The sequence below is a fragment of the Typha angustifolia genome, chromosome 7 (assembly GCF_048772165.1).
Source record: "Typha angustifolia cultivar Huaian chromosome 7, ASM4877216v1, whole genome shotgun sequence".
Lineage (NCBI taxonomy): Eukaryota > Viridiplantae > Streptophyta > Magnoliopsida > Poales > Typhaceae > Typha > Typha angustifolia.
Genome location: NC_133245.1, coordinates 15,722,367 through 15,742,361, shown reverse-complemented (window position 1 = coordinate 15,742,361; position 19,995 = coordinate 15,722,367). Strand labels below are relative to the sequence as shown.

At 36.4% G+C, this 19,995-nt stretch overlaps 2 protein-coding genes across 4 annotated transcripts; one reads left to right on the top strand and one right to left on the bottom strand.

Annotated features, from left to right (window-relative positions):
* Window positions 1-6,270: 6,270 nt before the first annotated feature.
* On the top strand, window positions 6,271-9,549 carry LOC140762240 (uncharacterized). 2 transcript variants are annotated; one of them, XM_073099914.1, is made up of 8 exons: window positions 6,273-6,479; window positions 6,555-6,628; window positions 6,713-6,794; window positions 7,233-7,283; window positions 7,586-7,686; window positions 8,198-8,351; window positions 8,438-8,620; window positions 9,411-9,549. In XM_073099914.1, the coding sequence occupies exons 1-8, from the start codon at window positions 6,330-6,332 to the stop codon at window positions 9,522-9,524; spliced, it is 909 nt and encodes a 302-aa protein (XP_072956015.1). In that variant the 5' UTR covers window positions 6,273-6,329; the 3' UTR covers window positions 9,525-9,549. The 2 variants fall into 2 exon arrangements, with proteins under 2 accessions (XP_072956016.1, XP_072956015.1); XM_073099915.1 differs by lacking the exon at window positions 9,411-9,549 and having other exon boundaries at window positions 6,271-6,479; window positions 8,452-8,614.
* A 216-nt stretch (window positions 9,550-9,765) lies between these two features.
* On the bottom strand, window positions 9,766-14,923 carry LOC140762239 (CBL-interacting protein kinase 9-like). Of its 2 annotated transcripts, XM_073099912.1 has the most exons (15): window positions 14,552-14,920; window positions 13,889-13,951; window positions 13,311-13,382; window positions 12,997-13,104; window positions 12,819-12,899; window positions 12,221-12,274; window positions 12,004-12,129; window positions 11,838-11,927; window positions 11,547-11,669; window positions 11,296-11,403; window positions 10,643-10,759; window positions 10,491-10,547; window positions 10,163-10,237; window positions 9,976-10,080; window positions 9,766-9,907 (listed from the first exon to the last, which is right to left on the bottom strand). In XM_073099912.1, the coding sequence occupies exons 1-14, from the start codon at window positions 14,720-14,722 to the stop codon at window positions 10,009-10,011; spliced, it is 1,317 nt and encodes a 438-aa protein (XP_072956013.1). In that variant the 5' UTR covers window positions 14,723-14,920; the 3' UTR covers window positions 9,766-9,907; window positions 9,976-10,008. The 2 variants fall into 2 exon arrangements, 1 of the variants encoding a protein (XP_072956013.1); XR_012104710.1 differs by lacking the exons at window positions 9,766-9,907; window positions 9,976-10,080; window positions 10,163-10,237; window positions 10,491-10,547; window positions 10,643-10,759 and having other exon boundaries at window positions 11,378-11,403; window positions 11,547-11,695; window positions 14,552-14,923.
* Between the last annotated feature and the right edge of the window lie 5,072 nt (window positions 14,924-19,995).

Here is a 19,995-nt window from a genome sequence, read left to right as displayed (position 1 = left end):
CTAATCTAAAGCAAGATGGATGGATTTAAATCCATTATTTCTCTTCCATTTAATTATCATATATTTGTAAATAAAAAAAATTAATTACTAATTTAACTTTTGTAAAGAGAGGTGGGACAGTACTGCAGAGAGGAACCAAAACGGTCTGGTCTAGGTTTATTAAAAAGGCCAGATCCCATGAAATGTCAGCTTGCGTGGATTGAAAGATCCTCTGCGTCCCTCCCGAGGCCACGTGTACGACAGGCAATCTCAAGGTAAGACGGATCGGTGACGTGGCAGAAGCTCCTTGCCTCCTTGGCATGAAGGTCGGAATCCGAGTTGGTTAATTAACACAGATTGATATCGGATTAGTCTTAAAGCTGATATCTTTGGAGGGGGGGTAGTTATCGGATAGCTTTCAGGATGGTACAGAGCACGTGGCAGTCATCTTCTACGCATGTGGTCGGTCGCCAGGCTGAACTGGTTTTATATACCATAGCTCAAAGTTTCAAACAGAGACGTCGTCCTCATTTTATTTATTAATTATTATTTAGGTTACAAAGTAGCCATCAGGATCCTCTCTCCACCAATCCAATAATCTCAATGCTACCTATATTTGACACAAACCATATCATATTTTTTTTTCTCTTTGACTTAACTCACATATTATGGTTTGACTAGTATAATTATTTCTTTTGTTAATTTGATTAAATTAGAGGTTAAATTAAGATATTTTTATTAGAAATAAACTTGTAGAAAATTAAATAAATTTTTTTAATATATAAACTAATATCAATCAGATTTTAAAAATAAATAAATATATGATAAACATTATATATACATGTATGTGTACGTATTTATTATATTTTTATCATCTAAAATTCTGATTTTATTTTGAATGTTGGAGAGCCTATTAAATTCTCTATAAAAATAATTAACTATTACATTTTAGTATACCATATGGGATTTAAATGTTTAAATTAAAAATGCATAGCCAAACTAAAATTAATCCTATTATTTCCGGAGATGCTTACACGATTGAACTAATTAGCTAAATAAAATCTCTAAAAAGTATTCTCCCGTTGTTATGTATAATATTATTTTGTTGCATGTCTTTGTAAATAAAAAATATTAGACAATTGAGAGTGTCGAAGTATCATAAAAAAAAATAAATAAGAAAGTTATATAAAAATTAGCTAGAGTATAGAATTCTACCTGTAATTAAAATTTTCTTTTTTCCTATTATCTCTTTAAATTCAGCACAGAGGTTAGATTGTTTTTTTCCTTAACACAAGATTCTGCAATCAATGCAACTCAGCGGAATGCAACATAAGACAAAAGTGAATATTATCCAATGGCTATCTTTAGCACAAAATGACACAACTAGTGTGCAGCAATGCAACTTCTACAGTTATGCTCAAACTTATATGATGTTGTAAAATATATTATCTTGTTACCGTACATGTATAGCATTGTAGTACTTGCCAAATATTTCGCTGTGGCTAGATATGTACTATATTTCCATCTAGGGCTTTTAGATAGATCTTTGTTTCCTGCTAGGATAATCTTTTCTCTCTATAGCCATTTTATCATTTTATGAGACTCAACTAACAAAAGTACCTAGCTAGCTATTTATTTGTAGACTATAGTACTCTCTCAGATGACAAAGTCTACATAGGTGGACCAACTCTGGTAACTTTTTTATTTTTGTCATAGCAAAGTTTGGTAACTAGTTGTCACCCAATGAGAGAAAAAGAAATTTATCATTTAGTCAGACTTTTTATAAGTGGTAGATAGCAGAGAAATATAACACAAATTTACATTCAACAAAGAAGCCAATGAGATTGCTCTTATATTGTATAAGAGTTTTCACAGACAATTAATATTTTAGCTTCTTTGTTTATATAAATTATTTGAATAAAAGCAAACTGATAGAAAGATAAGAGAGAGAGAGAGAGAAACTTTCTTACCAAAATAAGTGAATCTATTGATGGGCAAACATCAAAAACTTGTAGCCGTCATGGAGGTTAGTAATCTTTATGATATTCCCAAGTATGCATTAATGGTGGTCATATATTTCTAAAGTTTTATCATGAAATTGAAAAGGCACTAGGGTCCTTTGTCATGCCTTTATAATTGCAGCTGGTTAGCTATTAAAATGTCCTACATGATAAAAGATACGATTATTACTATTATTTAAATAAAACAGTTAATTCTACAAGGGCGTTGCAAAGTAATCAAAGCATTGCACCTTCAGAAACGATGGTTAATGGCTGCTAATTAGCGTTATGCCTAAGCTTTCTAATTTACATTACAGGTAAGCCGTCACACCCGAGTTGCCACCTGCTGATCTACTATTGACCTCCTTGCCTAACCTTGAGATCGATAACATTTCCTTAGAAACCCGGCAATTACACGAAAACTGTTAACATGCATGAAGATACCCACAGAAAATCCAAGCTCTTTCTAACTTTTGTTTAGTAGAATGAAGTGGTCCTCTCATTTCTCCATTAATTCTCTACCTTTCGATGTCGAAAGGAGGGGCTAATTTTCCGGTTCAAACATGAGGTAGTAGAGGGCGTAGCGAGGATTTATTGTCAGCGACCAAATGAGAATATAATATTATTTAGTAATATTTTAATTTAAAATGTGTATCATATTTATACTATATTTATGGAGTTATAGTTTAGGATATCAGAATAGGTTCTTTATGGAGAAGAACAACATTTGGAAGAAACTAAAATCGAGATTTTAAAATTTAAAAAAAAAATATTTAGATCTATTCATAGTGTCATAGTGTAGTATTATTATTAAGGAAAGATTTTAAAATTAAGGGAAGTGTTAACTAGGCTATATTTACAGTTAATGACCCCACGTAAGATATTCTCTTCGAGAACTACTCACTCCATAGAATAGGTAAAATGAGGAGCATAAGATTGTGGAAGAGACATTATAGCTTTCTTGGTACATAATTACAGCTAGTCACCAGCCACGTCCTCTCACCAATCGCAAAGAATACAAAGTTGTCACACCTACCAGAATTGTTAATTACTAACTAATCGACATTTCATACATCGTATCGCAAATCTGAAAGCGACAAGACCTTTCAGCCAAAGAAATTTGAAGGTAGGACTAGTAACTCATGTAGTAATTACTTGTAGGGATCGATGTCGAGGTAGGAAGTGAGAGGGAGGGATTGAGAGAAGCCATTATTGTCTCGCGGCTTGATGAGCATGATCAAATCATAGAACGCAAGCACTATGGTCTTGTGGGTCTTCGTCTCGTTCAATCTCAGGTAGGAATGCAACAGTTCCTGGAGCTGAGGCCAATCTTTGAGCTTGTACGCCTCCACCATCTCCTTCATGGATGCCTGGAAATCATGGTATGGGTCATCTGATACCATGACCATTGGCATGCTCTCCTTGTACAAGGGTGGCAACTTTTCGCGACCCATCTCGGATTTGAACTCCTCCATTATATCTTTGGTCGTGCAAGGGGAGAAGAAGAACCTGTCATAGCTCACAGCTGGGCCGCTGGGAAGAGTTGTGATCCTGTTGTAATTAATCAAATCCTCCTCAGAATGGTTTTGTTGGTAAGCGGATTGGTTGGGTTGGGATAACCCAAATGAGCAAGAAGAAGAGGAATTAGAGGAAGTGGAAGCATCGCAGTTGGTATAACTGATGCTGGAGTATGGATCACCTCTACAGGTCTGGGTTCTGGACTTGTGTATGCAAATAGGATGAGTAGGTTTTATGCTGGAGATGGCTTCTTGGAAAGATCTAAAGGAAGACTTGAGCTTCTCCATCTATCCTCTTCTGTTGATGATGGAAAATGGGTTAGAGTGAGCGAGAGAGCGAGAGAGAGAGAGAGAGAGAGAGAGAGAGAGAGAGATATGAATGTGTTAACATTTATAGGTGATGAAATCTTCTAGGTCTTGTCTATGAAGTAACAAAATATATGTGGAAGGACATGGCCCAAATGCTTCTCATGGAAGTTAGTCATATTTTTATGCTATCTGCTCAAACGGAAGATAACCCGACAGTCAAGGGACCATCTGGTCAATAGGAAAAGGAAAAAATTCCGCCTTTGTTTTATCTCGTTGATTCCATCTCGTCCGTTCTGGTATTTATTTGTCATGTTTCTTTTACATGTTACAATGTCACCATTTTATGTTCGCAATTTTATTTTTATATAATCACTGCTACATGGTTTTTTTAAAAAAAAATTTGTATCAAATGCTAGTTTTATATAGTTAATCATTGCTACAAGGTTATATTCGAGTAATTTGAATGAAACGAATGGACCTTTTTCACACATTTCTAGCCATCCCTTTATCTAGAATTGAAGATGTGTGAGTGTGACCATATAAGGAATTAGTAAACAGCCGAAAAAGAAAAAGAGATTCAAAATGTGAGGGTTTTGCTGCAAAAGAGAAAACCATGACCTTTTATTCTTCCTGTTACGGTCAGATATAATTTCCTGAATAGTGTATAAGCTTCTGTAACATTGGCTTGGCATGCAGAAAGCATTTTGATGTATGTCGAGATTTCTTACAAACTAAGTTACTGCCGAAGTTGTTCTCCTAACTATTTTAGGCGTCATCTACCCAACGGACTCTTAAAGTTAAGGAGTGAGGATTTTTTTTAAAAGAAAATTCTTCGGGTATATGACAATAAGATTATAACTATATATATATATATATACGCCGCTTTGACTAACACCCACTGCCTTGTCATGTATTACAATGGTACTTGTACTTGATAATTACCAACTCTTTGTGTATCCAATAATTTGATACAAAATTATATCAAATTTCTTATTTATATACTGTATTCATGTTTGAAGCTAGTGTGGGAGAAGGAGATGAGCCAAGTTGAACCACCGGGCCAGGGAGAGAACGACGACACCTCTTGGCTTTAGTGACCAACTTGTTCTACTAGTGACCCCCGGACAAAGTAGCAGCTCTAGTGTCACTCGGAAGCATTTATAACCCGGACTTCTTGTCCAACCCCCGCTGCACGAACTTACTCCAGTCTGGCTATCAAAAATCGAAGTTCCTGAAAGCTGGGGCTGCAAACGAGCCGATCCCGGAGAACCTTGGATTATAAGTAATAAAGAACCAGATGGGCCACATGTATTCTATTCGTCTTCTATCTTCTACTTCTTTTTCTTCGTCTGTCTCTCTCTCTCATGTATAACATACACGCACTTCAAATTAAATTCATATGGATCCTTAAGAATAAGGTTTATAGACACATGAGGTAGGTAGGCAAATAAAACAATAAATAGGGCCATATGGCAGCAGCTTTAGACACCCAGCTAGCGAATACCAGTAGCTGCATGCCTGCTGCTCTGCTCAAATTTTGGCCTCCTCCATCTCTGTGTCTCACTCTCTCTAAGTTTTCTAGTCAGGGTTGATGCGTAGTAATGATTCAAAAAAAATGTGCCTCGGTTATCGTGGTTATCCAGAACAGAACAACCGACCTGCTACAGCAGCATGAATTCTCTCTCTCTCTCTCTCTCTCGCTCGCACTAATTACCCTGACTGCATAACTGGATGCTGGTATCATGCAGGGTGCACGTGAAGTCCGTAGTCCATCCTGCTTGGTTCAAAAATATTAACACAAATAATAAAATAGAAAGTGAAAAGAGTGCATAAACCCAAACCGGCGAGCCCTGTGTTTTAAAGGACTACATGTCCTTAAAGCTGCATTTTGGATTACTCGAAACTTTGGTAGTTTACATCCGGTTGATGTAATGTATAGATTATAACAATATATCGCCAACCTACTACGACAATTCCACTCCTCTTTGGAACCTTGGATTATGTCTATGTTTAATGTTTTTATAATGGGATCTCATTCTAATTTACGTAATATAATCCTTTGTTGTTTGCTGGGTGCGGACAACCGTGGTTTGCGGATGGAGGTCTATGCGATGTTAAGCAAAAGCATGTGAACGGCGCTTCGGCCGTGGGGTGGTGATGATGGGGCCTACTGCGTTTAGCTGATCACTTCGGTCCATGCATTTTGTTCTACTATATATATATATATATATATCATCCGTACTTGGGCCAAGTTTGGCTCTGGTATCCATTAATTCAGGTGTGAAGTTAAACTACTTTGTCAAACCTAGACTTTGGAATTTATTGCTTCATAATAGCTTGGTTAAAGACAAACTTATAACGCCGGCCTGCATAATGGGCTTTGGGCTTCCGAATTTAAGGCCCAGGGCTGAGCAGGCTCGTGTTGCTGGAGTTGATGGACGCCAAATCTAACCGTCTAAATCGTCCTTCGCCCCCCACCCCCGCCGAGCGAGAGAGAGAGAGAGAGAGAGAGAGAGAGAGAGAGATGAGCGGTGTGTGCCGAGCGAGGGCGGTGAGGCTATTCGACGCCCACTGCCACCTCCAAGACGCGAGGATCTCGGCCGTCGCTCCCCAGCTCATCCGCGCGGCTCTTGACTCCGGCGTTACTCGCTTCGTTGTCAATGGCGTCTCCGAGGTACGGTTTTGGATGCTTTCTTGATCTCGGTATTAGACGAAAATTCTGACACCCGCGATCTTTTATCTGATGCAGAAGGATTGGCATATCGTCAAACAGATGGCGGAGGAGTACCCTTCCATAATCCCCTGCTTTGGCCTACATCCTTGGCAAGTCTTGTCGAAGATTTCGTATTCGATCTCTCTACGATCCCTAGATGGATTGAAGTCTTACCTACATATGTGTTAAAGCAGGTTTGTCGCCGAGAGATCTCCTAATTGGTTCAAATCACTGAAAGCGTTCTTTGCCGACACACCTACAGCTGCAGTTGGTGAGGTGAGTTCACTATTGTTTCCTTTTCCTTTTTATTTTTCTTTTGGTCTTGGTTATTGATTCTTGGTAGTCAACTTGTACATGTTTATTGTATCAGAACTCGCTACAATGTACGATATTGATTTAAGAACCGCTTGAAGTAAATTAGACCGATTTGTTAATGAAATCATATCATACCATATTGGAGTTTTAGAATTGAAATATACTCGACAGTGTGATGAGAGTTGTGTTAAGCTTTGCAGTTTGCACTTAGTTCTTATCTTCTTCCTTTTGATATCGAATACTTGCTCATTGCTTTTTCCCTTCATATAATTTTACAATTTCCTTATTGTAGAATCTATTCTTGAGCTTTCTTTGTGTTTGGTAAAGTGTTTTTGGTTTCGCTACGCATGTTGTGGTCATACAAGTCATATTTTCTAATTGATATGATTTATTGTGCAGATTGGTCTGGATAAGGGTTCACATGGCAAGACTATTGAATTTGGGGAGCAGGTATGCTTGATTGCAATCTTCTGTTTAGTTGTCCAGCATGTCCAGCTTAAATTTTGGAACTTTTTTTTTTCTGCTTGCTACTTTATTGTTCTTTTTTTTTTTCATGCAACCTCTTTGATTGAAGTGGAACAGCATTAGAGGATCTTGTTCAGCCATCTGATGGATAAGATTATTGCAAATATTGTTTCTTGTCATTATTTCAGTTTTCTTGCCAATTCAGTTATATCCTTCACTAGCATAGCCACTATGTCAAACATGCCTGCAGTCAGACAGTTCTTTTTTTCTTCTTAATTCCACCATAGGTTGAAGTTTTCCAGGAACAGCTTGAACTTGCCAAAGAATTAGAGAGACCAGTTAGTGTCCATTGTGTACGTGCCTTTGGAGACCTCTTGGATATATTGAAGTAAGTTCCATTTAAGGGTTTTGCTATTAATTTTCTATCTGTTCACGAAATGTTTTATTTGGGCAAACTCTCTAACCTATATTGAACATTTTTCTGTTTCCTTTTTCATGGAAATATTTTTGAGAAGATATTTCTGTAATAGAAAAGTACCGTACATGCTTATTGGTTTACCTATATATCTATATATGATCTGGTTGGCTTAGACTGAATATTCGAATTTGATCCAGGAGTAGGTTATATATGTTATGCATACAAGAGCTTTTATATCTTCACGTTGAGTAGTAGCAGATTACTCCCTGTTTCCTTTCCTCCTCTCTCTGTCTCTAATATGTGAATTGTTCTAGATCTTTATTTCCAGTATGCCTCTGTGTTGTCCACAGGAATGGTTCAGATATTCACATCCCAGTAATAATCATAGTTTTGTCTTTTGTGATCCTCCTTTTGACATAGTTGACAGTTTTGTGCACCTTTTGTTTTATTCCACATAAATATCACGGAATTTCATGGCCAGATGCACTGGACCTTTCCCAGCAGGTGTTATTTTGCATTCATATCTCGGATCTGCAGAGATGGTTGCCGGCCTTGCAAATTTTAATTGTTACTTTTCATTTTCTGGATTTCTTATGACCATGAAAAAGCAAAAGGCAAAGAAGATGGTAAAATCGGTAAGTAGATAAGCTATTATGCTAATAGATTTCATTTGTTTCTAGCTTGCAAAGATTGTCTACTAAATTATAGGCTCTCATTTTAGGTACCTCTTGACAGAATTTTGATCGAGACTGATGCACCAGATGCATTGCCAAAGTTGGACTCAGATTCTTTGTTAGAAGTTCCTACTTATGGTTTAAATCCAGAAGAGCCACAGAACCAGCACAAAGATACAGGTTCTGAGCCAACAAAGGATGCCCTGAATCATCCTGCTAACATTCACAAGGTAAGAGTTGTTGGTTCATAATTGCATCATTGATATTCAAGAACTTACATACAACCTTCAGCACTTGGGGCATGGTTCACCATCAACTTTATGTCTGCTTGTTTACATTCTTTAAGTCAATTTGGTCTTCTCCCTTATTCAATTTGGAAGGAAAAATAAATTCACTCCTCACTGGAAATCTAGCCAGTTAATTTTGTAGAGTCTAGCGTATACGTGAACACCATGGCATACAGTTGCCAGCAGAAGAGCGGGAGGTTTCTAATGGTTTCCCTCTGAGAGAGTTAGCAGAAGATGTGGCTTGCAAATACATGAAATAAAGATATTGAAGAACATCAACACACGAAGAAGCCAGTCAATAACCTATTTTTCTTGAAAAAAAAACTTTAGCTCTTGAAAAAGGTTTAATAATAATAGATTTCCATTATACAAAAAGATAAATTGAACACCGAAAAAACCCAAAAGTCTAGAGATTCATCTTCCAGTATCACTGGGGAACTCAAATCTAAACCATATAACCTCACCTAATCTAGTGCCCCTTAAGTTCACAATTTGGTGTCTTGAAGAACAAGTTCCTCTTTAAGTTTTATTGGCTTATCAATTGACAATGTAGGCTTTTTACAAGACACACCTTTTACAATATAGACTGCAGCGGTAATTCACCAAGCAATGTTTTTCCACGAAGCACTTCATTTCATAGTTACCGTGTTTGTAGGTACTCACATTTTCTGAACAGTGGTAACATTGGATATTGTAGCTAAATTATGCAAGAAATATAACAATTGGTTTTCAGGTTTTGGATTATGTCGCCGCGCTGCTCGAGATGCCTGCGGAAGAACTTGCAGAGTTGAGTTGCCAAAATGCTACTCGCTTGTTCTCTTATCCTGGTTCGAAAGTTCATTCTTAAGGTTGAAATTTGTCCATATACTTTAAATTGATGTATACGTGTTGTTGTGCTCTATTCCCTAGGGGATAAATTATTTATAACCAATGTATATATTAGGAAGTTATATCAAAAAGCACTTTTAGAATGCCATCAAAGTCTCCCTTCCCTTTTTGTCATTGTATTAATTCGGAAAAATCCTGACTTTCCCTTTCTTAATATTGGCTCTAACCTGATGATTACCTTTGTAACCTTTGTAGCGTACTGAGATTATGGCCAAGAACAGTCTTGGAAGTGTTTATGGAACAGTATTTACAATATAGTTACATTCTACATCGAAAGGCCTTATTTTGAGGAATGTGCGGAGGGGATTCATATACATGCATAGAAAATTGTCATGTTATCACCTGCAATAACGAACTAGGAATTAATGGAAAACAAAACTGGAAAAAGGAAAATTTAAGGATGGCCATACCTAAAGCTTTCTCCGGATGCAATAGGATTGAAATCACTTCTCTTCTGTAATTGCTTCAGACTTCCAAACTACGTCTTTTAAGCCAGAGGAAAAACTCTTATAGAACTGCACGTTGTTTTAAATAGCAAATTGTTACATATGGACAGCAAGAAAAACGAGAATATATTTTAATCCACAGTGGACGTGCCTTGTGGAACTCCAACGTGTCACCTCCAGTTTTACGAAGCTCAACCATGTGAAGAGAAGGAGCAACCTCAAATACCTGAGATCAAGTATGGAAAATGAAGAAAAAAACATCCAAGTATCAAACTGTGGAAAGGAATAATAGTCACATAGAACATCTGCCAAGAGTTGCACGTAAGAATCTATTGCAGACCGTTATTCCAGTGGGAAGAAATGATGATTAACTAATATCCCATAACCATCTCAACCTATTTTACCTAGTTTTCATACATCACGGATTTACAGGTTCGGTTTTACTAAAAATTAACAGATCAAGTAACTTATTTCAGTACCTCTGTTGCTACTGATAGGTGGCCCTTTCTCCCCGTCTTGCCACCTTGTAACTTCATCTGATAGGAGATGTCATAAAGCCAGACGAATTATATTGTGCTATGAAAATCTGACGCACTTGTTCTATGGCTATAACCTATGATATGGCAAATACCTTGTAGTTGTGTTTACGCACACTAAAACCAAGAGGCCTAGCAGCTTCCTCGATTTTAGACATAATCTCGTTAGGAGGGCACTTAGAAGAGAAGCTAGTTTCCCGCCTCACTACACCCTGTAGTTGAAAGACAAAGGCCAGAAACGTGAACTCAGGTACTACCAAATGCTTCATAACAAGAAACAATAATATTGCACATTTAACAGAACACAACAGCTCAACATTTTTCATTTTCAGAATGCAGTATGAAGTCGAGAACTCGATGTTACCCCAGTTCACATGCTTTTATAGTTTCTAAATGCTCACACTCACATCCCCTTGAAGTCAAGGGAAAAATAGGAATGGAATTGCTGGTCTTTTTTCATTAAGTTGAAATCAAATGGAAACAAAAATTGCGAACTTATTAACAGAAAACCACAGACTAGGCAGTCTTTGCTTCTCAACCTTTTCATTATGTAAGTGATAGTTGGCTGTAAGATTAAAACAGGACAAACAGTATTCTGGCTTACAGTGTTTTTCCTATCCTTTATGCCCAATAAAAGTTATTTTAAGCAAGTGTTATGAGCCAGCCACAAGAACTATGAGTAACAGGTAAGGGAAAGATATAAAGATTAATAAAGTAAAATAAAATAATGAAGTGAGGACCAACATACATTTTGCTTCTCGAATAAGTTTCCAAGGTTGAAACCTTGTGATCTTGAAATAAGGGCAAAGGCATTCATAGACTCTGGTTTCTCTTTCTTTTCTGTTACTAAATGTTCCTAGAAAAAAATATCCAGCAGATCTTATTAGAAAGTGATCAGCATAATACTTTTCATCATTTTCGAAAACCAATAATAAGCAACAGAATTTACAAGAATAGTGCAATAAGGACATTTCAGAAAATTATAAATTGAGTCATTACCTCTGAATCATTGAAAACAGCATCAACATCATCAAGGCTCACATCCTCACCATGTTCAAAACTAGGTGGTTTATAATTTTTCTTAAACCACTCGTCTTCCAAAATCTCCGGAATTGTTATACGCTGGTAACGGCATAAGAATAGCAAAGCTGTAAGGAAAAGAATCCAACTGACATATATATATAAAAAGACTGTCATGAGAATAAAAATGAAAAGTTGATAAACTGAGTACATTACAGAATCAAGAAAAACATAACAAAATGAACAGCCATCATTGTAGCTGGCACTGACCATATTGGGATTTGGATCTAGAATGCGTTTAATTAATTTCTTTGCACCAGCAGAAAACCATGACGGGCATACAAAATTAGCCTGACATATCTGCAGATTACATAGACTAAAATTATTATCAGCATTCTTGAAAAGATTATTCTTGTGTAAACTACATGATATTTACTTTTTTGTACAAAGCTGGGAGGCCGGGCTCATCAAAGGGCAAGTATCCAGCCATGAGGACAAACAGAATCACACCACAGGACCACACATCAGAAGCCTTACCGTCGTAACCTTTATCATTAAGCACCTAAAAGGAAATGCTTCTGGCATCAAAACTTTAAAATTTGAAATTCATTGCACAGTGGAAGATTGTAGCATCTGAAAGTGGCATAATCTACCTCAGGTGCCACATAATTTGGAGTCCCACAAGCAGTATGTAGAAGACCATCCTCCTGCCATGACAAGTATGTGGATTAAAATGGTTTTGCTAATATGCTGTTTTAGATGTTATCATGTACACAGTAAAAGTCAATTTAGCTCGGAAAATACCTACCAGAATGGATGGATTTGACTCATCTAAGCATCAAGTTGGACAGAGAAATCAAACTTGTCAAGATTGAAGTATTATTCCCACTTATATGTAAATGAACTTCTTATGGGCTTGCACAAGAGTAACAAGGAATAGACCAAGATCAATGATCTTAAGTTTAGGATAAGTTCTCTTTAACTGTCGGATGCCTTCGCTACTCCTGTAAAATATCTACTTGGTGAACCATTTATAGCTTGGCATCTCAAGGTTCTATTCCATTATTCTCTCAGCAAATTTCGATGGTCCCCAACGTTAAGTCATATAACTCACTTTTGAAGATTTGAATGAAAAGGAAACTAATTAGCATACAATTTATAATGCGGGGCAGAGTAATGACCATTAACTTATCAAACTAAACATTCAGTTATTTCAAGAAGCCTCAGTGCAATTGGTAAGAAAATATTTACTTTGATTTGTGGTGCAAATGCACTTAAGCCAAAGTCAGAAACTTTGAGGACGCCATATGAATCAAGGAGTAGATTTTCTGGCTGCAAAAGGAAAGAGATAATTAGATCTTACGACAACTAATGGAAGAGAAGTGAGAGCGATATAATGTTATCAAGAAAAGATTATTCTCGAACAAACCTTTAGATCTCTATGATATACTCCTCGACTATGACAGTAGTCAACAGCATTTATAATTTGCTGGAAGTATCTTCTAGCTTCCTCTTCTTTCAGCCTCCCGCTGCTGACCTAGAAGTCAAATAACAGATAATTCAATACAGGAAAAGAAGAAGAAGAAGAAGAAGAAAACACCAGCTAAAAGCGTAATATGCATATGGGACTGTAAATGGGTCTGACAAAAAGGTGGAAGACAACATAGTTACTTCGTCAGTTACAAGCTCGATATAAAACTTTGTTAAAGTGTTAGTGCTGAGCGTTCAAAGCCCAAGTCTTACAATCTTGTCGAAGAGCTCGCCTCCATCAACAAATTCAACAACCATGTATATTTTTGTTTTGCTGGCCATAACCTGAAAATTAGACATAGTGGGATCAAAGATATAGCAGCTTATGTGAGCAGCAAGAATTTAATCTTTTAGTTAAGAGAACTTACTAGTACATATATATAAAGACGAATTAACAGATTAAAAGGAGGTAACTTAACCAACAAAGTTTGTCCCATCTATATGGTTTGCTTTACTGGACAAATTTATTACTTATTAAAATTCTCAGATCGTGCCATTACCATAAACCATGTCCAGAGGGTAAGAAGATAAGACATCGCAGTTTGAAGAATACTTGCAAGAAGTAGGTAGGACCCATATGTGTGGAGAATGTGTGTTTGATGTACAAATTAAAAACATCAAGTTGACTAAAGAAAGCAACAACCACTTTACAGCAAAAAGAGCTTGTGTTATATGCCTGGAAAGTTTACTTGCTTGTGATCAAAACTATCCGTGACTCTGAGTAATGGAGGTTTTCAGTCAAACTAATAAACTATTTACTGCAGTAAAGCTATGAAAGGATGTTCATGTACCTCATAAAGCTGGACAACATTTGGATGCTTGATCAGTTTCATGGTGGAAATTTCCCTTTTTATCTGTCCAAAGTAAGCAGACAGCAAGTAATCAGTTTCAAGATAAAGAAACCATGCAAAAAGTAGCACACCAGCTTGACAAAGTTTTGATATAAAGAGTTTGGAGCTTAAATCGAAGCCCCAGTATATTTTAGCGAAACAAGCCATAAAACTATAAGACTACAAATAATCTCCAAAGCACTCGGTAAAAAAAATAAATAAAGAGAATATTCGTACATAAAGAGGTTAAAAAATAGAGTAAAAAGAGGCAAAGAATGTATTCTAAGAAAATTTTCTATTATACTATTAATTCTTTACGAAATTTTCTCCCTTGCATCTTTTAGAAATATTCAGTTTGACTCTCATCCCAACCTAGTGAAGTAGTTCTGCTTTAATAAAATATGATCGCACCTATTGTTGTTCCTGTCAAGGATCCTTGGTTTGCCATCTAATACCTACACTACTCCCCCTCTAAGATACTATCCCTTCCAAGGATTCCCCATTTCCCACCACTATCCCCTTAATCCTTCATCAAGAACAACGAGAAGACAAATCTTCACTACGTCGAGAAAGAATAAGAAACACGAGGATTTAACCTAATCTCAGATTAAACCAGACGACGACCTGTTCGACCATCTTGTGGCGGAGGACCTGATCCTTGTGTAAGATCTTGATCGCCACGGCGTCTCCGGTCTGCACGTCGCGTGCGAACTTGACCTTGGCGAAGCTGCCCTCCCCGAGCGTCTTCCCGAGCTCGTACTTCCCGACACGTGTCCGTGAACCCGGTGCGCTCATGGCTTCCCTTTGCGATACTGGAGGTGAGGCACAGAAGGATGAGTGAGGAGGAGAGCTGCTCTTTTATTCTTCTCTTGAGGTGCGATTGATGTGGCTGTAATTATAATCCCATAAATGGTAGAAAGAAAAGTAGAAGGAGATGGAGGAGAAGAAGGGGACGGCATTGGGTTTTGAAGGAGGAAGTTATCCAGGTAGGGAAGGAAGGAGATACTGGACAGGGTCCACCGCGGCGCCCGATAAATTCTGTCCAACCAGCCGGGTTCCTATGACCAAAATACCCCTGCATCTTTATCAAAGTGTTTCGAATGTTTCCATTTTATTCTCCAATGTCTCTGTTTTAATTGAGAGCTAATCATGCGATCTCATCGGGGGCTGGAGCCAATAAAAACAAATAAATGTTTCAGGGTGTACATGCCAAATATTAATTTCTTATACTTCTTTCTACCTTTTATATAAAATCTTGGAAATAACAACACTAAGAACTTTTTTATATACACCTTTTCTTTCAATATACATTGATTTCATAATTTATAGAAAGCGATATGTCAGAGATTTTCTATAGTTACAGGAGAGATTTAATTAATCCAAGTTACAACTTATTCGATAGAGCCATCAATGATTGAGTGACAAAATTGTAAATTTGTTAGTCTTAAGAGGAATAGGACAGTACGGGAGAAAGAATGTGACATTATGCAATAATAGAGATGGCAACAAAACTCTCTGGTCACTCAATGCGGCCCACTATCGTTTATCGATATGATATTTTTTATTGACGAGTCGTCTGAAAAGAGCACTCTGCCACTCTCTGTTTTTCTATTTATTTCAATTAACATTTTCAGCTTCAGGTCTCGAGACTCGCCCCTTTCTCATCTTAAATTATACTCGTGGTTATAATATAATGCCACCGTCCGACCGATTTCGTCATCGTGCACCAATCTCTCTGTCAGGATTTGACCACAAGCCTTCTCCCCTTTTCAAAAAGAAGGAAGGTTTCCCCCACTCCTTTCCTTTCCTATTCCTAGCCCGTGTGGCTAGGAGAGGATCAGGTGGGATTATACCTTCCTTATTTTTTTTCCTCTTTAATTTCGCCTTCCGCATCTCCCCCTCCTCTTTCCTCACTGATGACCCCCTCATGCTCCGGTCCCTACCTTTGAACCTGAGTGCACTGCTCCCACTTTCCCCTCCCCGCTGTTGTGGCAGACTTTCCTCTCACCTCCCTCCTCGTCCCTCCTCTCCCTTGCCGCCAGCTCCTGGTTGCCACCTCGTCGGACTTCGCCCCCTTCTTTCCGTCACTGGGGCTTAGTATTATGTTTTTTATTGTTACGTTGTTTTACTGTTGTAGAAAAGAAAAACTAAAGTTGTGTCAAAAGGTTTTCGTCTTATTTATTTATTGAACGAATGAAATCGGTGCCTGCCGCTATCCTAATAACGTCCTCCTGTACCTCAGCACATCACCACATGTTCGGTTACACGTCCTTTTGTTAACGAAAGCTTTTTGTCTGGAGAATTTTCCTATCGCCTACACAAAGAGCCAATCACTCCTTGTACATTACTATGCACATGCATGGGACCCATGGCCGACCTATTTCCACCGACCAATAGCAGACGACCAAACCCACGACACGACATAATAGAGAATGATACCGTGATTACGATTGATTAAGAAGTTAGAGATAATTGTTCTGAAAACCCTATATTATGTCTTTATTATTTATTGGCACACTGTTATATAGGTTCTTATTAATCAACTTCAGTTGTTATATAGATGAGTTAAAAATAACTTAAGATGTAAATGACACTAATCTTGAATAAAACTTTTAGATTAATATAAATAATAAATGAAAAAATTAGATTAAAAAAATCAAATGAGAGGTACTTTAGGTTTTATTTATTTTATGTATAAAATTAAATAAATATTCTCTATTTTATTAAAGCAAAATGCAATGGTCGACTAGTAAACATTAGCGAGAGTGAGGGAGTTTTTAATTATTTGCTTTAAATAGATGAATCGATATTTGCAACCCTGGAATCGAACTAAATATAGATCGTAACCAGACCTCGTTAGGCTCGCTAACCCAAAATAAATTGGGCTCGGGCTGCGGCTAGATTCGGCTCTGATTTGGATGAGCCCATTGCCCATTTGGACCAATCCAGGCTCGTAGCCTCAAATTAAAGCAATTTCCTACTTTATATACTTCGTTCTTTTTTCCCCCACAACAAAGATGCAAGAGATTCTATATTATCCTGCTGAATTCCAAAACATAGCTAACGATGGAAGGGAATATTCGAACCTTCCGAAGACTCCCGAATTGGCATATATACTTTGGGTTCCAATTTTTTCAGCCCTAGCTTTCGGAATCCATAATCAACTAATCAATTCGATCACAAACGAAGGTGGCTTGTTTGTCACGGTGTTAATTGATTACTAAAATATTAGTCTACAAGCTCGATTAATTTCCTCATAAATATATGTCAAGAATGTGACTGGACGCCAAAATCATCACATCTCTGTAGTTCTAGGATAGTTCGGGAATGGATGAGTAGAAAATGACTCTTATATATATATATTTAATTATTTTCACGACATTCAAATCAAGTTGCTTAATATTTTTAGCTTACATACGTTATTCGAATTATAGCGTACAATAATTGGAAGCTTTAGAAAATAAGAGTCTTGAGTCTAATACAAAAGATAGGGAATATTGCTCTCTAAGAATTTGACACTGTGAAGTAGCTTATGAGTTAACATGGTATTAAAACAGAGACTTTAATTTTAAAACTTATCAAATTTGTTATTTATTTAAGTTTATTATTCAGTCAATCAAAATGTTATAGCCCAAAGATAATAATAAGAAAAATGTTAAAATATTAAATATATATTTTTAAATTAAGCTTTTGAGTTAATTGATGATGTAATAGAGTTTATACTAAGGCATCGCTTTTCTCTGAGATTAAGATATAATTTAAAGATAAGTATTCTAGATTCTCACTTTAAAATTATACCTCTAATTTAAAGTAAGATATTCTTATAATTTAAAATTATAGTGTAACAAATATTTTTGATGTAACACAAAGTTGAGGTAAAATATAAATAATAAGACAAAATAGATTCAAATATTCACTATTTATTAAATAAATTTAAATTAAAGTGATATCATTCTTGTAGGTGGAGAAGCTTCCTATTAAGTATTTGGGTCTATCTTTTCTTGACAGAAAATTGTGAAAGTGTGACCGGATGTCGGTCATAGAGAAGAAGGAAAAGAGGTTTACATGTTGGAAAGAAAATTTGTTATTTTTAAGAGGAAAAATTATTTTGATTAACTAGGTGTTGAGTTCTATTCTGTTACATTTTTTTTATCCTTTATTATGTCAAATGGGTAATGAAGGATTGCTAAGTTGAGGAGGGCTTTTTTGTGGAAAGGTATAGAGGTTTCAAAAAAAGACTTTCTAGTTCAATGGAAAAAAAGTATCTATGAGAAATTTTTTTGAGGTTTGGGGATAGTTGATCTCCAAGATATGAATAAACCATGTTGGCTAAGTGGTGGTGGCGACTTCTTAACTTTGAAAATCAGTGGTTATGCAGTGATATTATAAAAATATTAAAATTGAGGACTTCAATTGACTAGATCTACAAGATTCTCTCCTTTTTGAAGACGTGTTTTGCAAACAGCAGACTATTTTAGATTGGAGCTAGTTGAACAATTTAAAATGATAAATCTATTAAGTTTTAGCATGATACCTTGAGTGGTGAATGTAGCATGGCTATCAAATATCCCTAGCTTTTTGAAATTGCGTGGGATGATAAGGCTCCAGCGCATGAGGTTTGGTCTAATACTCATTGAAACTTGAGATATAGACGATTTCTTTCGTAGTAGCAAAAAGAGGATGAGTAGTAAATGAAGCTGATGGTGGAGAATAGTGGCTTAAATTTGACTGATAAGAGGGATGTGCTTAACTTGAGGCTTGGGAGCAATAAGATTTACATGGTTAAGTCCCTTTAGGGATTTCTCAATGATGGTGGGGTTATTTCTCATTCTATGCAAAAAATTTGGAAGTTGAAAATTTCAGGTTAAAGCTTTTCTGTGGCTGATGTGTCAGAACAAGACTTTGACAAAAAATAATTTGAAGAAGAGAGGTAGGACTAGTAACATTGATTGAGTATTCTACGCTAGAGAGGAATATGTGGATCATCTCTTTATGCAATGTACCTATGTGAAGAAGCTGATAGGCAGAGTGGTGATTGCTATTAGCATGACCGGTACTCCTTATCATGCAAGAGATTGGTTCTTTGATACAAAACTAAAATAGAAGAAAGAGATTAAGGATGGGATTCTCATTTGTATTATTGTTCTTGTTTGGAGTGTTTGACTGGAGAGAAATAACAAAAATTTTAGAGATAAATTCAGATTCGTGCAATACCTTCAGCATAATAACATCATTTTTCTTTTGCTAAGCAGGACTTCAAGTAGAAGAGCCGTTGAAGAAGACAAAAATGATGACTCAAGGTTTGGACCTCACAAAAGATTGAAGGATGGTGGTTTTATCTAAAAAAGAATTTACTTCATTTTGTTTACTTGATGTAATAGAACTATCTCTGTGATGTTCTGGTCTATGTGTCTGTGTTTTGTATATTTCTATTTGGATTAGTTGGGTGGTTGTGATATTTTGTTTGGATAGGTCTGTGATAATTTGCTTCCCTCTGATAGCTGTTTAGTGCTTTGAAAGTCTATTTAGTTTTTTTTTTTTTTCTCTTTTGAGGGATATGCTGCTATTATGTTCTTGGGTAGTTTACCCAGAAATTTGAAAAACTTATTTGATGTTGGCTTATTTGTTGCAATGAATTAGGGCGTGAGCCTTTTGATTAAAAATCATTTCTTGTAGGTATATAATGCATATGCAATAAAATATATAAGTGATAAGAGAGAGGATATCGACAAAAGATTAAAAAGCAAAATTTTAGTTTGTGGAATAAGATACATGATTATACGAGAAAAAAGAGATAATTTTTAAAATAATATTAGCCAAATCAATAGTAAAATTATAGTGTTATGTAATTAGAATAAGAAAAAAAAAGTAATCCTAAACCAAAAGAGGGCTCACAATCAATAATAAATTTCAAACTTTGGGCACTCCAAAGGCATATATATTAGATAAATAGTTGGAGTTATGATATTATCTCATAAATGGAGCAAAAGATCTCACTCGTTATTCCCAGCTATATATGCATGTCTCTATCAGCGTCGACTAGCAACCATAATATCTAAGTAGTGGGA

Excerpts from the sequence above, each read along its gene's own strand:
- LOC140762240 (XM_073099914.1), top strand. The coding sequence starts at position 6,330 with ATGAGCGGTGTGTGCCGAGCGAGGGCGGTGAGGCTATTCGACGCCCAC. Across the intron at positions 6,795-7,232 it reads CTACAGCTGCAGTTGGTGAG|ATTGGTCTGGATAAGGGTTC; the intron begins GTGAGTTCACTA and ends TTTATTGTGCAG. Across the intron at positions 7,284-7,585 it reads CTATTGAATTTGGGGAGCAG|GTTGAAGTTTTCCAGGAACA; the intron begins GTATGCTTGATT and ends ATTCCACCATAG.
- LOC140762239 (XM_073099912.1), bottom strand. The coding sequence starts at position 14,722 with ATGAGCGCACCGGGTTCACGGACACGTGTCGGGAAGTACGAGCTCGGG. Across the intron at positions 13,952-14,551 it reads GCCACAAGATGGTCGAACAG|ATAAAAAGGGAAATTTCCAC; the intron begins GTCGTCGTCTGG and ends TACTTTGGACAG. Across the intron at positions 11,928-12,003 it reads TCCCAGCTTTGTACAAAAAA|ATATGTCAGGCTAATTTTGT; the intron begins GTAAATATCATG and ends TGTAATCTGCAG.